The sequence below is a fragment of the Salmo salar genome, chromosome 15 (assembly GCF_965601325.2).
Source record: "Salmo salar chromosome 15, fSalSal1, whole genome shotgun sequence".
NCBI classification, from domain to species: domain Eukaryota; kingdom Metazoa; phylum Chordata; class Actinopteri; order Salmoniformes; family Salmonidae; genus Salmo; species Salmo salar.
In genome coordinates, this window is record NC_138305.1 from 75142065 (window position 1) to 75160835 (window position 18771).

The window sequence follows — 18771 nt, forward strand, 5'->3', positions numbered from 1 at the left end:
AGGACCTCATGATGCGTGTCTGTGGAAATATGTATCTGCGCGTTTTTTTCAGCACACAACATCTAAAACACAATTTTAGTTTGTATAGACTATATTTTTTTGTTCAGACAGGAAACCCACGTATTCGTTAAACCATTTATTTGAAAATAGATTGCAATACATGTGGTTTTGGCATTAGGCTCTGCTCATTCAGGGGAGCTTACTGCCAGAGCAATGTGTCAATTATTACCATTATTAATCAACTACAGGCAGTGACCCGAGTTATACAAATCCCCCTAACGGGAACAAAAAGAAGAACCAAACAGGGGTGGTGGTGGACTAGCAGAAAACAGACAATGCATAGTGGGTGGCAGCAATGTTACAGCAGCAGCAATATTAAGAAGCAAAGAAAAGCCAAATCGCATACCTTAGTGCAACCTTTGAAAGGTTAAGCACAGATTTATTATAAAACCAAGTTTGCATTAAAATGTCATTTCCCTGGTAGTACAGTGCAGTCCTGGTTAGCTTCACTTTGAGGATAATGGAACAGTAATCAGTTTGTTTTTGCCTGTGTTTTTCACAACAGGGCGGAGATCAGGTGGTATCCGTTGGTATTGGTTGGTATCGGATGTTATGTTATGTTGCACAGAGACACACTGCCGTCTGTGGCCCTTTAGGACAGCAGTTTCTTTCTCTGTCCCGTGACAGAGTTGTGCTGCACTATGCGGGCTTGTCAGGTGGGGCAGCAAGACCTGGGTTGAGGTGAGGATTAGGGCCTGGGAGAAACAGAGTTCTGCTAGATTAGAGGGCAGTCACTGGGGGATGCACTGGTCTGACCGACTGCTACAGGAGCCAATCCTGTTGGTGCCAGCCAGTTGACTCTAATGGGGCATGGTATGGCAGCCATTTTGATTATCAACAGCTTGAAAACGCTGTGCGGCTGACTTGACTACTACAGAACTGATCTTGTGTTTCTCACAGAACCACCAGACAAAATATTTAAAATGTTAAAAGAGGGGAATAGCCCATGAACCCCCCCCCCCCAAACAAACGTCTCCCTGTTCTACAGTGAATATACTACGGTCCTGGATACTGGGTGAGCAGGCTTGTGTTTCAGCCCAGGACTATCACACCTGTTGCAGGCAATCAACTGGACCATGATAAGTTGAATCAGGTGTATAGTGCTGGGCTGGAACACAAGCTTGCACACCCAGTTTGCTCTCCAGGAATGGAGTTGGAGAACAACCCCTGTTGTCTGGTCCTGCTTACCTCCTCGTTAGGCGCCATGGCTCTGATCCCACGGTTGTCTACCGTGTCGCTACCCAGGGCTTTGTAGTAGTCCCCGGTGCTGGGCTGCTTGTTGAAGTTTCGAGACTTTCTGTTGGAGTCCACCCGACGCAGCCTATCGTGGTGATCTCCTGGAGTCAGTTGCTGGGTAGAAACATGAAAGGGGCCAATGAGCAGTGAGTAAATATATAACATACTGAACAAAAATTTAAATGCAACTTGTAAAGTGTTGGTCCCATGTCTGCTGCCCGGTTCAGTTGAAACCGGGATTTATCCATGAAGAGCACACTTCTCCAGCGTGCCAGTGGCCATCGAAGGTGAGCATTTGCCTACTGAAGTCGGTTACGATGCCGAACTGCAGTCAGGTCTAGACTCTGGTGAGGACGACAAGCATGCAGATGTGTTTCCCTGAGATGGTTTCTGACAGTTTGTACAGAATTTCTTTGGCTGTGCAAACCCACAGTTTCATCAGTTGTCCAGGTGGCTGGTTTCAGACGATCCCACAGGTGAAGAAGCCAGATGTGGAGGTCCTGGGCTGGCGTGGTTACACATGGTCTGCGGTTGTGAGGCCGGTTGGACGTACTGTCAAATTCTCTAAAACGATGCTGGAGGCGGCTTATGGTAGAGAAATTAACATTAAATTATCTGGCAACAGCTCTGGAGTCAGCATGCTACTTGAATGCTCCCTCAAAACTGGAGACATCTATGGCATTGTGTTGTGTGACAAAACTGCCCATTTTAAAGTGGCCTTTTATTGCGTCGTGTGGGCGAGCGGTTTGCTGATGTCAATGTTGTGAACAGAGTGCCCCCTGGTGGTGGTGGGGTTATGGAATGGGTAGGAATAAGCTACGGATAACAAACAAAATTGCATTTTATCGATGGCTATTTGAATGCAGACAGATACCGTGACGAGATCCTGAGGCCCATTGTCGTGCCATTAAGGCAAATGAGGCAAATGGTGGTCACACCAGATACTGACTGGTTCTCTGATCCACGCCCCTACTTTTTTTTTAAAGGTATCCGTGACCAACAGATGCATATCTGTATTACCAGTCATGTGAAATACATAAAATAGGGCCTAATGAAACTCCGTAAAATCGAGAAATTGTTACATGACAATGATTATTGATAGACCTCTTACTAAATATATTCACTGTTCCTTTCAAAGTCATCCAAAGAGTAGGTTTAACAGAGCAAATGAAATGTAACCATACTTTATAAGTCACACAGTATATCATCAATGATACTATTTAGGCCTATATAGCATTTGCAAAGTCATCAACAGTTATTGTTTACATTTAACCCAGGGTTCAACTGAAAATATACAATCCATCGAGGCCTAGGAATTCAAGCTTTGGTCGATTCCAAATGTAATTTCCAAGTTAATCATTAATACGTTGGATCCACGTCTATCTCAACCAAAAATCTAACTTAAAGAAAAAGAGTAAATCAAATCAAACTTGATTTAAATGAATTTAAAGTTAGGTTAGATTAACTCCTATTCTTAAACTTAGATTTTTGGTTGAGATAGAGACGTAAATCCAATATATAAATTATTCATTTGTAGACAAACTGGATATTGAATTGTTTTCAGTTGTCAACGCAACCAAATATCAAAGTGCATTTAAAGTTTGATTTGATTTAGTCCTATTCTTCAACTTTGACTCTTGGTTGAGATAGAGACGTAAATCCAACATATCCATTATTAACTTGTAGACAAACTGGAATTTGTTGACAACCACACACAATTCAATATCAATTTTGTAATACAGTAAATAGCCTATCGACAAGTTAACAAATTATATGTTGGATTCATGCCTCCAACTAAACCAAAAATGTAAGTTAAAGAATAGGAATGAATCAAACTTTATTTAAAGTGCATTTAAAGTTAGATTTGATTGAGCCACGGCTCAGATGAAACTATGCTGTGTTGTCAACCAAACAATTCAATCATCTTTTTCTAATACAGTATCCTAACATTAAGGCTATCTTACAAACTAATGTAACTGTATTTATTCAACCTTAAAATGAGTAACACATCCATGGCCACTGAGGTAAGCCTACTGTAACTATAAATGTCTTCTTATGTAATCATAGAAAGCATGCATGTTCAAGACGGCACGCAAAGGTTGCAGGTCCTTGGAGATCTTCACAATATAAATATCTGTGCAGAATCTCAAACAGCATTGATAAATTGCACCATGTACTTTTAGTGTAATCTCAACTAGCATCCAGGTCATTTGGTTGTGCTATTAGATACAAAATATCTGAGATTGTATTCCCATTTGACCTTTGTTGTGCTTTTAAATGGTTGAAAGTAGGGCCAGGACAATACCAGTATCCAAATATTTTTTACATGGCAAAAATGAAAACACAAAGCAGACCAAACTCTTTGGTCCTTTAAAAACATGCTGTATTTAAAATATGGTGTGCTATAGCTTGGAAAATAAATAAATGTGACTCTGGATGACAACATAATGATGTTTCTTTTCAACATTAGGGCTATTTTCCTAAAGAACTTAAATCCGCTTCTTGTTTTGTTGCCTTGCCACGATACTAACGAGTATCACGATACTGGTATCGTCCCGGCCCTAGTTGAAAGCGCAGATAACACATTTAGATGACAACTAAACCAAAAATACAGTTTTCTATTGGAATTTCTTTTAAATGGTTGAAAGCATACTTATAACACATTGGGAATTCAACAAACTTCTAGCTGTCTTTTTGAGTGGGTAAATAAAGTTTGAAATCTCATTGGTCAACATCAACCAAATATTACCCAAATTTCACCGTTGACATGACATGGTGTGCCCAGTGGGATGGCTCCTTCATCTCCGGGGTTCTCACTTTCCCGTTCCGAGCTCTCTATGCCACTTGTTGAGGAGAAAGTTCATTGGACACCTGACACAATAGACCCATGTTTCAAAGATAGCTAGGACCTTTGAAGATACTGCTGTAGTCCAAGGTTGGGGACAATCCCAGTGGGCAAAAACTGGTTGAATCAACTTTGTTTCCATGTCATTTCAACCTCAAAAAAACCAAACAACGTGACAACGTTGAATCAACATGGAAAACTGAATGGATTTGCAAAAAGTCATCAACCTAAGGGCATTTAGTCTTTTTTTCACCCAACCTTTAACCCAAATCATATGACATGGTGACATTTGTTGTTGATTTCACGGTTAGTTGACAACTCAACCAAATGTGAATCAAAACTAGACATTGAACTGACGCCTGTACCCAGTGGGATTTTATTTCAATTAAGTAAGTAAATATGAGTTGATCCCAAACCTCTTCTTCAATATGTTTTAATCTTGTGTACTAAACACCAATGGAGTGCTTTTCCACCTACGTCTTTTTGGGGGGGTATTTACCTAATGCAAAGTGTTGCATTACGACTATTTGCATTGAGAGCATTGCTTGACCATTAAAAGCTGGGATGTGTGGGCCTTTTCTTTCCTTACCATCTCCACAACTCAGTTAAGTTTGGCCAGGCTTACTCCGTGAGATTGAACAGCCCGAGTGTGTGCTTTTTTAAAGAAGTCATGCTCACAAAAACACATGAAATAGTTGTACTCTACAAAATACCACCCAGCAACCAAGCAGTAGAACAAGGGAAAAACAATTTCTTATTTTGGGCTCTGTACTTATCACTATAGATAGACAAGTATATTGTTTATAGTCCACAGAGTATAACCAATCAATCAGATACAGGATTATACTATTTTCATAGAAAGTGAATAAAGTGAGAAGGCGGTTGATTACATTCGAAGCTATCGGGTCAACGTCCTCATTTCAGACACTCACTTTGCCTGTCAAATCGCACAAAAACAAGAGCATCACAACCGGCAAATGTCGACATTTACATTTTAATCGCATTCATTTCGTTTTCGAGAGGCACAACCTAGAGACATCCAACAGATGTCTAAAATCCTAGACAATGTACACGCAGGCAGAAATAATTGACAGTGATCCCCAAAGGCTGTGACGTCCCGCTTTCCCTTTATATTGTCCTGTTGTTTATTTTATATTTTCTTGTCCTATGTGGCTTTATGGGTGTATTTACATTGTTGACTTACGTCTGCTGCCAAAGACAAGGTCCCAGAGCAGCACTTAGCGAAGTGTGTACGTGTGTGTAATGTGAGTAGGGAAATCCACAGGTGGTTTAATGGTCATCCTCTGAGGGATTGAGGGACATCATAATAGGTAGCAGACCCGTGTACAAAGTCTTAAGACCACCACCCCTACTCCACCATAACCACCCTTAACCCCAACACCTCCCATCACACCGATGGCTGGCTGTTTGGTAGACACCACGATCTGTGTTTATTTAGCGGATTTCTGTATTTTCTTCTTACTTTACTGTTGAACGGGTCAATGTGGTCGCGTTGTGGCATACATCTAATTTGCATGGACGAGTACTAAAATCAGAAACATACATCTAATTTGCATGGACGAGTACTAAAATCAGAAACATACATCTCATTTGCATGGACGAGAACTAAAATCAGAAACATACATCTAATTTGCATGGACGAGAACTAAAATCAGTAACATACATCTAATTTGCATGGACGAGAACTAAAATCAGAAACATACATCTAATTTGCATGGACGAGAACTAAAATCAGAAACAAACATCTACGGTTGGTTGTGCATGGTTGGAGAAGCAATCAGCGTTCAAGTGTCCGTTCATACTTTGTCAAAAATTCAGTAGCTCATATGAAAGATATGAGCAAGTATATCAATAATATGAAGTATGTTTCAGTGAGGGGATCATTGCATGAAAAAGCCTCCACTAATAAATAAAAAAAAGACTGCAGCATAAAACTGGTCCTTAAAACAACCTCTAATTTGATTTGATAAAGTGATAGGGGTCTGAGACATATTTTTGCAAAGTAATATCTGTCTGGCTTGTCAGCTTCCTTTTCCATCTAGCCAACTAGGAATGACAAAACTACAACCCCCTAAGAACCTATGCAGAGTAATCAGTGTTTCCCTTGTGATTTCTTTCCATTGAAAACGTTTTGCCATCCTGAAAATTATGGGAGTAGCGGCAACGATTTACCAGCAGTGGCCCTGGGGAAACACTGGTACTGTATGTTCCCCATATGCAAAGATGCCATACAACACAACCATTCATACAAAGAGCACATCCTCCCTCCCCTTACAAAGCAACCCCTAATACCCACGCAGGTCGGTATAAACCAAGAGATTGCTCGCATTAACACTTCAAATGCAACAGTTCCCCTTTAAGACAGCAAAGTCACTCACAGAAAAAGCTGTGTTCACTTTTTTCACTTCTTACCGTAGTTTAAGTTCTTTCCCCTCAGTAGTACTCTTGGTCTTGACAGATCCGACCCAGAAGCTCAGAGGTGCACTGAGAGCAGCAGTCACCACATTTCCAGATCTCCTCGTTCCCCTGCCCTCTACTGTGTCACTCTACCTGGCCCTCTCACTTTACCCACAGGCCCTCATCAATAAGGCACACCTACAGCGACCCGTGACATCAGCGCTTCAGGCCGCCGACCAACCAACCACAGCGCGGCACACGCCCGTTGAGCTCTTATGCAAAGTACGGAGCAGTAAAGGGCCCAGGCAGGGCGGGCACAACACTCATGGCTGCCCACACTCAAATCTCCCAGGGTTTATGGATTAGAAGAATTCCTGCCGGCTCCATTTTGATTAGCTATGAAAGGCCAGACAACACTTTCTTTGCTACTGTTATAATTGTAGAGCGAGCCAATCCTATAAAAACTGTCAGTCATAATACATGATACTGAGTCTAAGTGGCCAATGTACAAAAACATCACCTGTCACAAAACAAAAATACTGAATGGGGGGGTTGAATTCAAGCAAACCTGTACTGTAGAAAAAAAAACCTACATAGCACCAGCAAAGCACAAAATGGCCCCTCTGAGTTTTTAAAACATTGTACTTAGAGTGGGAATCTGCAGTTGCTACATCCATTTTTGAATAAATTAATGATATACAGTACGAGTCAAAAGTTTGGACACACCTACTCATTTAAGGGTTTTTCTCTATTTTTACTATTATCTACACTGTAGAATAATAGTGAAGACATCAAAACTATGGAATAACACATATGGAATCATGTAGTAACCAAGAAAGTGTTAAACAAATCAAAACATATTTTATATTTCAGATTCTTCAAAGTAGCCACCATTTGCCTTGATGACAGCTTTGCACACTTGACATTCTCTCAACCAGCTTCATGAGGTAGTCACCTGGAATGCATTTCAATTAACAGGTGTGTTAAACGTTAATTTGTGGAATTTCTTTCCTTCTTAATGCGTTTGAGCCAATCAGTTGTGTTGTAACTAGGCAGGGGTGGTATACAGAAGATAGCCCTATTTGGTAAAAGATCAAGTCAATATTATGGCAAGAAAAGCTGAAATAAGCAAAGAGAAACGACAGTCCATCATTACTTTAAGACATGAAGGTCAGTCAATCAGAAAAATTTCAGGAAATTTTTAAGTTTCTTCAAGTGAAAGAACTTGAAGAAAGAACTTCAAGTCACAAAAACCATCAAGTGCTTTGATGAAACTGGCTCTCATGAGGACCACCACAGGAAAGGAAGACCCAGCATTACCTCTGCTGTAGAGAATAAGTTAAGTGTTAACTGCACCTCAGATTGCAGCCCAAATAAATGCTTCAGAGTTCAAGTAACAGACACATCTCAACATCAACTTTTCAGATGAGACTGGGTGAATCAGGCCTTCATGGTCGAATTGCTGCAAAGAAACCACCACTAAAGGACACCAATAAGAAGAAGAGACTGGCTTGGGCCAAAAACACGAGCAATGGACATTAGACCAGTGGAAATCTGTCCTTTGGTCTGATGAGTACAAATTTGAGATTTTTGGTTCCAACCGTCGTGTCTTTGTGAGATGAGGAGTAGGTGAATGGATGATCTCCGCATGTGTGGTTCCCACCATGAAGCATGGAGGAGGAGGTGTGATGGTGTTGGGGTGCTTTGCTGGTGACACTGTGTGTGATTTATTTAAAATTCAAGGCACACTTAACCAGCATGGCTCCCACAACATTCTGCAGCGATACGCCATCCCATCTGGTTTGCGCTTAGTGGGACTATTATTTGTTTTTCAACAGGACAATGACCCAACAGACTTTCAGGATTTGTAAGGTCTTCAGGCTGAGACCAAGAAGGAGAGGGATGGAGTGCTGCATCAGATGACCTGGCCACAATCACCGAACCTCAACCCATTGAGATGGTTTGGGATGAGTTGGACCGCAGAGTGAAGGAAAAAGCAGCCAGCAAGTGCTCAGCATATGTGGGAACTCCTTCAAGACTGCTGGAAAAGCATTCCAGGTTAAGCTAGTTGAGAGAATGCCAAGAGTGTGCAAAGCTGTCATCAAGGCAAAGGGTGGCTACTTTGAAGAATTTAAAATAAATTAAATGTTGATTTATTCAACACTTTCTTGGTTACTACATGATTCCATATGTGTTATTTCATCGTTTTGATGTCTTCACAACTGTTCTACAATGTAGAAAACAGTAAAAAAAAAAAAAAAAAATTGAACAACTAGGTGTGTCCAAACTTTTGACTGGTACTGTATACCAATTGATTCTTATAGAATGTACAGTTGAAGTCGGAAGTTTACATACACTTAGGTTGGAGTCATTAAAACTTGTTTTTCAACCACTCCACAAATCTCTTGTTAACAAACTATAGTTTTGGCAAGTCAGTTAGGACATCTACTTTGTGCATGACACAAGTAATGTTTCCAACAATTGTTTACAGACAGATTACTTCACTTATAACTCACTGTATCACAATTCCAGTGGCTCAGAAGTTCACATACACTAAGTTGACTGTGCCTTTAAACAGCTTGGAAAATTCCCGAAAATTATGTCATGGCTTGAGAAGCTTCTGATAGGCTAATTGATATCATTTGAGTCAATTGGAGGTGTACCTGTGGATGTATTTCAAGGCCTACTTTCAAACTCAGTGCCTCTTTGCTTGACATCATGGGAAAATCAAAAGAAATCAGCCAAGTCCTCAGAAAAAATTATTGTAGACCTCCACAAGTCTGATTCATCCTTGGGAGCAATTTCCAAACGCCTGAAGGTACCACGTTCATCTGTACAAACAATACTACGCAAGTATAAACACCATGGGACCACGCAGCCATCATACCGCTCAGGAAGGAGAGGCGTTCTGTCTCCTAGAGATGAACGTACTTTGGTGCGAAAAGTGCAAATCAATCCCAGAACAACAGCAAAGGATCTTGTGAAGATGTTGGAGGAAACAGGTACAAAAGTATCTATTTCCACAGTAAAACGAGTCCTATGTCGACATAACCTGAAAGGCCGCTCAGCAAGGAAGAAGCCACTGCTCCAAAACCGCCATAAAAAAGACAGACTACGGTTTGCAACTGCACATGGGGACAAAGATCATACTTCTTGGAGAAATGTCCTCTGGTCTGATGAAACAAAAATAGAACTATTTGGCCATAATGACCATCGTTATGTTTGGAGGAAAACGCTTTCAAGCCGAAGAACACCATCCCAACCGTGAAGCACGGGGGTGGCAGCATCATGTTGTGGGGGTGCTTTGCTGCAGAAGGGACTGGTGCACTTCACAAAATAGATGGAACATGAGGGAGGAAAATTATGTGGATATATTGAAGCAACATCTCAAGACATCAGTCAGGAAGTTAAAGTTTGGTCGCAAATGGGTCTTCCAAATGGAAAATGACCCCAAGCATACTTCCAAAGTTATGGCAAAATGGCTTAAGTACAACAAAGTCAAGATATTGGAGTGGCCATCACAAAGCCCTGACCTCAATCCTATAGAAAATCTGTGGGCAGAAATGAAAAAGCGTGTGCGAGCAAGGAGCCCTACAAACCTGACTCAGTTACACCAGCTCTGTCAGGAGGAATGGGCCAAAATTCACCCAACTTATTGTGGGAAGCTTGTGGAAGGCTACCCGAAACAGTTGACTCAAGTTAAACAATTTAAAGTGCTACCAAATACTAATTTAGTGCTTGTAAACTTCTGACCCACTGGGAATGTGATGAAATAAATAAAAGCTGAAAACAATAATTCTCTCTACTATTTTTGACATTTCACATTTTTTAAATAAAGTGGTGATCCTAATTGACCTAAGACAGGGAATCTTTACTAGGATTAAATATCAGGAATTGTGATAAACTGAGTTTAAATGTATTTGGCTAAGGTGTATGTAAACTTCCGACTTCAACTGTAGCTTATAGATAAATGCCTCGTGCTTTAAACTGTCAAACCCCATCAGAACACAAAATATTAGCTTGTTTTAACGCCATTGTTTGTAAACATCGTAAACATAAACCAACAATGTATAACCTCAAAACATGCTTGAATCTATAATTTTTATATACTGGATAGTCAGTCCTTGCATCCTTAGCTATGTCTATGAATTTGAGACTGGTTACATTTCTCCAGCCTAATCCCTCAGTTTTTTAGCCCAATCCCTCAGCTTTTAACCAAGAAGCGGGTGTTTTAACAAAAGACTGCCACTTTAACGTAACTTCTGTGAAGATAAGTCCATGGGTGCTGATAGGTAGATCAACAATTTACCAGGATAGTGTTACCCTGCTTTGCCGTTCTATGGCATGCCGGGCAGATTGTTTTCCCTGTGTCTATGGTCTCTCTCTCCTCTCTCCTGTGTGTGTGTTTAATTGTTAATGATGGTGCGCACAGGGTTCGTCACCTGGGTACCGTGAAAGGGGGAGGCGAGCTCATTAAGAAGACCCTCCCTCCTGGGCCGAATGGCACACACTCAGACCATGGCAACTGACCACACCATGGAAATGTGCCCTGGCAACAAGATTGTTATGTTGTTACAGTATGTAAATTGGACTGGGGTATTTACCAGTAACTCAGTCATCAAACAGCCTAAACCATGTTTCATTCTCTATCATTCAGGGGACACTTATTACAGAGATGTGACTTGGTAGCCTATTGTTGAGCTTCACAATAACCATACCCAGCCAAAACATAGAAAATAAAACATAGAATGCCCACCCACCTATCACACCCTGGCCTAGCTAAACAGAGAAAACACAGCTCTCCTAGGTCAGAGCGTGACAGGTCACCTTTAAAATAGATTGTGTTTTATGGCAAATTGAACATCTGTCAGTGCCAGTCGGTGCAGTTTAAGATGAGGGAAGGCGATACATATTATGAGCATGGCCTTATTTCCATTACTGCATATTGGATAAACGTCATTCATCCATTCATCCAGCTCAATGTCAAATCGATAGGTTTAGGCTACTACATGATACTCAACATTTCCCTATACCCACCATGAGGTTGCTACAACCTAGCCTATGAATGAAAGCTTGCAACGTAGGTGCACAGGTTGAGACAAATTTGAGTAATCAAGGTGACAGACAGTGACATATTCAATACCTACCGCCTTGCACACTCTTGCCTGCATCTAGCTGATCTAGGGTGTAATCATTAGTCCAACAGTTGCAAACGAGAGTTTCAAATTCAAATATGTTTATCCCTGTTTCGTTCAAGAAACGTTTTTCAACAGAATCGGCGGAATGAATACACCCCTGATCACACGCAAACACAGTTCACTTTCATAGCAGCCACATACAAACAGCATGAGCCCTTTGATCGTTGGATAGTTCCTTCTCACATTTAAGCGCTCTCCTCCTCTCACTTGTTCCCTTTGCTTGTAGACTTCAGTGCACAACACATCCGCTGTCTGAGACCAGGAAAAAAAACTTTCCAAGCCAAATCTTCATATCATTACCGCTAACCACTACACACAGCCTACATCGGTGTCACAATATTAGCTAACGTCATAGTCAACATAGTTCTATTAGCTAGTCAGCAAGCAGTTTAGCAGTTCAAATGGCGGGCCCTCATGGCAATAAATTAATAAAACCAAAAGCTTACCTTGACTTGGAAGAGTTTCAGTGTTGGATAGCCATAGCCAGCTAGCTAACATTGCATCCCCCTCTGTTTGAATCGAGTGTTTGAATAGGCTAAACTAGCTAACTGCATTCGCTAGCTAACTGAAAAAAATACAACATATAACATTTTTACATTTTAGTCATTTAGTAGACGCTCTTATCCAGAGCGACTTACAGTAGTGAATGCATACATTTCATACATTTTTTTTTTCTGAGCTGGCCCCCCGTGGGAATCGAACCCACAACCCTGGCGTTGCAAACACCATGCTCTACCAACTGAGCTACAGGGAAGGCTAACTCTCCCTCTCTCTCTCTCGCTTCTCCTTAATTTTATAGCAATGTATTGGTTCAAAACTGTTCAACTATTGTCACATTGTATGCACTGCCGTGCTAGCTAGCTATATCTTATGCTTTCAGTACTAGATTAATTATCTGATCCTACACCATGGTACTACTATACAGAGTGCTGTTGAGGCTACTGTAGACTTTTGGTGACACATGAATATACAGTACGTGTCAAACGTTTGGACACCTACTCATTCAAGGGTTTTCCTTTATTTGTACTATCTTCTACACTGTAGAATAATAGTTCAAAACTATGAAATAACACATATGGAATCATGTAGAAACCAAAAAAGTGTTAAACAAATCCAAATATATTTCACATTTTAGATTCTTCAAAGTAGCCACCTTTTGCCTTGATGTCAGCTTGCACACTCTTGGCATTCTCTCAACCAGCTTCATGAGGAATGCTTTTCCAACTGTCTTGATGGAGTTCCCACATATGCTGAGCACTTGTTGGCTGATTTTTCTTCACTCAGCGGTCCAATTCATCCCAGACCATCTCAATTGGATTGAGGCCGGGTGATTGTGGAGGCCAGGTCATCTGACGCAGCACTCCATCACTCTCCTTCTTGGTCAAATAGCCCTACACAGCCTGAAGGTGTGTTGGGTCATTGTCCTGTTGAAAAACAAATGATAATCCCACAAAGCACGAACCAGATGGCATATCACTGCAAAATGCTGTGGTAGCCATGCTGGTTAAGTGTGCCTTGAATTCTAAATAAATCACAGACCGTGTCACCAGCAAAGCACCACCACACCTCCTCCTTCATGCTTCACGGTGGGAACCACACATACGGAGATCATCCGTTCACCTAATCTGTGTCTCACAAAGACACGGCGGTTGGAACCAAAAATCTCAAATTTGGACTCATCAGACCAATGGACAGATTTCCACTGGTCTAATGTCCATTGCTCGTGTTTCTTGGCCCAAGCAAGTCTCTTCTTATTATTGGTGTCCTTTAGTAGTGGTTTCTTTGCAGTAATTTCGACCATGAAGGCCTGATTCACGCAGTCTCCTCTGAACAATTGATGTTGAGATGTGTCTGTTACTTGAACTCTGTGAAGCCTTTATTTGGGCTGCAATCTGAGGTGCAGTTAACTCTAATGAATTCATCCTCTGCAGCAGAGGTAATAAAAAATAAAGTACATTACAATGATATATTTTACTTTATTGGGACTGAACGCTAAGTTAAGGCTACCAAGCTTGCTAGGACAGACCAGATACAACTTCAATTAGCACTGAGGGTTGAAGTGAGAGGTGTCGAAGCCTTTGAGCCCAACAAATGGCAGGAGTCTCTCACAGTCTACCCAACCAAAACCCAGATGCCTTTGAAGCCTCCTCCCGCTGTTCAGAAACCATACACTGGCATTTTCTACAAGAAATCTACCTCCAGAAATAAAAGCTTCTCCCAAGTGGGTGTGACACCTACTCCCGTTGCATGCTGCACTGCTGCTTGGACTCCACCTGGCGATCTGTTCACCTTCTGCCCTGGCCTGTCTCCCCCTGTCTGGTACAGGTACCCCCACCACACTCCACCCTCTCTCCAGCACACACACACTGTTGGGGTGAGTGACTCTGAACTTACAACGGCTAGCCCCAAGTCGTTATATATATATATTTTTTTAAATCTCATGCATTTTGCTATTTCCTATATGAACTTTCTTGTTTACCCAACCGTGGGACAGACTGTTTGTTCCTACACTCGGGACTCTGACTCTATTGGCTACACAGACTTTTGGCCTCCCATCCTATTCTAACCACCTCTCGCCGGCTTTGTATTCATGTTACCTGATGAAATTGCGGTACAATATGATCTTGTTGCCATCTAATGCACATTCAATTGTCATAAATCAACACTGCTGAGCTCTCCCTGTCCTCTGCTGTGCCTTTATTGTATTACTGTTGATGATATCTGGAAATGTGCATGTACACCCTAGCCCATCTACTTTTGCTAGCCTTAATTCTGACTTGTGCTCTGATATCTGCTTCACTGATTTCTCCTCTCATAAAAGCCTGGGTTTTCTGCACATTAACACTAGAAGCTTATTACCTAAAATGGGTCAATTGAAAGTGTGGGTTCACAGCTCCAATCCAGATGTGTTGGTCATTACTGAGACGTGGTTAAGGAAGAGTGTTTTGAATACTGATGTTAACCTTTCTGGTTATAACATTTTCGGCAAGACAGATATTCCAAAGGTGGGTGAGTGGCAATCTTTACCAAGGATCACCTTCAGTGCTCGGCTGTCTCCACCAAGTCTGTCCCCAAACAATTTGATTTGCTGGTTTTAAGCATTAAACTTTCAAATAGCTCTTTGTTGACTGTTGCTGGGTGCTATCGTCCTCCATCAGCACTGGCCTGTACCCTACCTGCCCTAAGCTCCCTCGTGGCCCCTCACACTAAGTCTGAATTTGTCCAGCTAGGTGACCTAAAGTGGGACATGCTTAAACCACCTGACCAAGTCCTAAAGCAAAGGACTCCCTAAATCTTTCTCAGATTATTACCAATCCCACAAGGTATGACTCCAAACACCCAGACAAGGCTACTCACCATAATCATATTTACTATTATAAAAGTTTGATTACCTTTTGTTGTCTTCGTCAGAATGCACTCCCAGGACGTCTACTTCAATAACAAATGTTGGTTTGGTCCAAAATAATCCATCGTTATATCCGAATAGCGGCGTTTTGTTCGTGCGTTCCAGACACTATCCGAAATGGTAAAGAAGTGTCGCGCGCATGTCGCAATTCGTGACAATAAAATTCTAAATATTCCATTACCGTACTTCGAAGCATGTCAACCGCTGTTTAAAATCAATTTTTACGCCATTTTTCTCGTAGAAAAGCGATAATATTCCGACAGGGAATCTCCTTTTCGGCAAACAGAGGAAAAAAATCACAAAGGCGGGGGCGGTCGGGTCACGCGCATAAGCCCAGAGTCCCTTGATCGGCCACTTGAGAAAGGCGATAATGTGTTTCAGCCTGGGGCTGGAATGACGACATTCTGTTTTTTCCCGGGCTCTGAGAGCCTATGGAAGACGTGGGAAGTGTCACGTTAGAGCAGAGATCCTTAGTAAAAGATAGAGATGGAAAAGAAGTTCAAGAAATGGTCAGACAGGCCACTTCCTGTAAAGGAATCTCTCAGGTTTTGACCTGCCATTTGAGTTCTGTTATACTCACAGACACCATTCAAACAGTTTTAGAAACTTTAGGGTGTTTTCTATCCATATGTAATAAGTATATGCATATTCTAGTTACTGGGTAGGAGTGGTAACCAGATTAAATCGGGTATGTTTTTTATCCAGCCGTGTCAATACTGCCCCCTAGCCCTAACAGGTTAACAAACACAAACCATAAAGAAAAAGATCATTAAAAACAGGTACACCCCCTGGTTCAACCGTGATCTTGCCGTTACTCCACCTCAAGAATTGCATTTGGCGAAAGGCTCGGCACACGCATACTCAGGCTGTGACTGTCTCTCGTTCAGGCAAATGAGAAATAAGTGCACTCAGGCTATTAGAAAGGCCAGTTAGTTCCTTTAAGGAGCAGTTCTCTCTCTGTGGGTCTAACAAAGAAGTTCTGGAAAACAGTTAAAGATCAGGAGAATAAACCCTCCTCCTCACAGCTGCCCATGTCCCTTAATGTTGATGATGTGGTTGTTACAGACAAGACGCACATGGCTGAGCTCTTTAATCACCACTTCATTAAGTCAGGATTCCTATTTGACTCAGCCATGCCTCCTTACCTGTCCAACATTTCGTCATCTCCCACCCCTTCTAATGTGACTAGCCCCGATGCTCCTTCCTCTTTTTCCCCTACCCCGCTACACAGTTTCTCCCTGCAGGCGGTCACTGAGTCCGAGGTGCTACAGGAGCTCCTTAAACTTGACCCCCCAAAAACATCTGGGTCAGATGGTTTAGACCCTTTCTTCTTTAAGACCTTTTAAGGATCGTCCCCTTTTTTTCAATTTTCACCTAAAATGACATACCCAAATCTAAATGCCTGTAGCTCAGGACCTGAAGCAAGGATATGCATATTCTTGATACCATTTGAATGGAAACACTTTGAAGTCTGTGGAAATGTGAAATGAATGTAGGAGAATATAACACATTAGATCTGGTAAACTATAATACAAAGAAAAAAATGTGTTTTTTTGTACCATCATCTTTGAAATGCAAGAGAAAGGCCATAATGTATTATTCCAGCTCAGGCACAATTTAGATTTTGGCCACCAGAGGGCAGCAGTGTATGTTCAAAGTTTTAGACTGATCAAATGAACCATTGCATTCCTGTTCAAAATTGCCCAAATGTGCCTAATTGGTTTATTAATACATTTTCAAGTTCATAACTGTGCACTCTCCTCAAACAATAGCATAGTATTATTTCACTGTAATAGCTACTGTAAATTGGACAGTGCAGTTAGATTAACAATAATTTCAGATTTCTGCCAATATCAGATATGTTACATTTACATTTACATTCATTTAGCAAACGCTCTTATCCAGAGCGACTTACAAATTGGTGCATTCACCTTATGATATCCAGTGGAACAACCACTTTACATTTTTTTTTTTTGGGGGGGGGGAGGGGGGAGGGTTAGAAGGATTACTTAATCCTATCCCAGGTATTCCTTAAAGAGGTGGGGTTTCAGGTGTCTCCGGAAGGTGGTGATTGACTCCGCTGTCCTGGCGTCGTGAGGGAGCTTGTTCCACCATTGGGGTGCCAGAGCAGCGAACAGTTTTGACTGGGCTGAGCGGGAACTGTGCTTCCACAGAGGTAGGGAGGCGAGCAGGCCAGAGGTGGATGAACGCAGTGCCCTTCTTTGGGTGTAGGGACTGATCAGAGCCTGAAGGTACGGAGGTGCCGTTCCCCTCACAGCTCCGTAGGCAAGCACCATGGTCTTGTAGCAGATGCGAGCTTCAACTGGAAGCCAGTGGAGTGTGCGGAGGAGCGGGGTGACGTAAGAGAACTTGGGAAGGTTGAACACCAGACGGGCTGCGGCGTTCTGGATGAGTTGTAGGGGTTTAATGGCACAGGCAGGGAGCCCCGCCAACAGCGAGTTGCAGTAATCCAGACGGGAGAAGACAAGTGCCTGTGTGAGGCAGGGTCGTACTCTGCGAATGTTGTAGAGCATGAACCTACAGGATCGGGTCACCGCCTTGATGTTAGCGGAGAACGACAGGGTGTTGTCCAGGGTCACGCCAAGGCTCTTAGCACTCTGGGAGGAGGACACAATGGAGTTGTCAACCGTGATGGCGAGATCATGGAACGGGCAGTCCTTCCCCGGGAGGAAGAGCAGCTCCGTCTTGCCGAGGTTCAGCTTGAGGTGGTGATCCGTCATCCACACTGATATGTCTGCCAGACATGCAGAGATGCGATTCACCACCTGGTTAATATGGTTAAATATGTCTATGACCTGGGAAAGTTTCTTGTTACTTACAACCTTATGCTAATTGCATTAGCCTATGTTAGCTCAACCATCCCGTGGGGGACCCACCAATCCATCTTTTGATACGGTAGACCATTCCATTCTTGTGGGCCGGTTAAGGAGTATTGGTGTCTCTGAGGGGTCTTTGGCCTGGTTTGCTAACTACCTCTCTCAAAGAGGGCAGTGTATAAAGTCAGAACATCTGCTGTCTCAGCCACTGCCTGTCACCAAGGGAGTACCCCAAGGCTCAATCCTAGGCCCCACACTCTTCTCAATTTACATCAACAACATAGCTCAGGCAGTAGGAAGCTCTCTCATCCATTTATATACAGTCTTATACTCATCTGCCCCCTCCCCGGTTTTTGTGTTAAACACTCTACAACAAAGCTTTCTTAGTGTCCAACAAGATTTCTCTGCCCTTAACCTTGTTCTGAACACCTCCAAAACAAAGGTCATGTGGTTTGGTAAAAAGAATGCCCCTCTCCCCACAGGTGTGATTACTACCTCTGAGGGTTTAGAGCTTGAGGCAGTCACATCATACAAGTACTTGAAAGTATGGCTAGATGGTACACTGTCCTTCTCTCAGCACATATCAAACCTGCAGGCTAAAGTTAAATCTTGACTTGGTTTCCTCTATTGTAATCGCTCCTCTATCACCCCAGCTGCCAAACTAACCCTGATTCAGATGACCATCCTACCCATGCTAGATTACGTAAACGTAATTTATAGATCGGCAGGTAAGGGTGCTCTCGAGCGGTTAGATGTTCTTTACCATTCGGC

General features: G+C 42.2%; 1 protein-coding gene across 1 annotated transcript in view; it reads right to left on the reverse strand.

Annotated features, from left to right (window-relative positions):
- The window catches only part of espn (espin), a 99793-nt gene that overhangs the window by 30604 nt on the left and 50418 nt on the right, over positions 1 to 18771 (reverse strand). The window contains exon 8 of the mRNA XM_045696094.2: positions 1249 to 1410. Coding sequence (XP_045552050.2) covers positions 1249 to 1410 — 162 coding nt within the window. The remainder of the gene's footprint in view (positions 1 to 1248; positions 1411 to 18771) is intronic.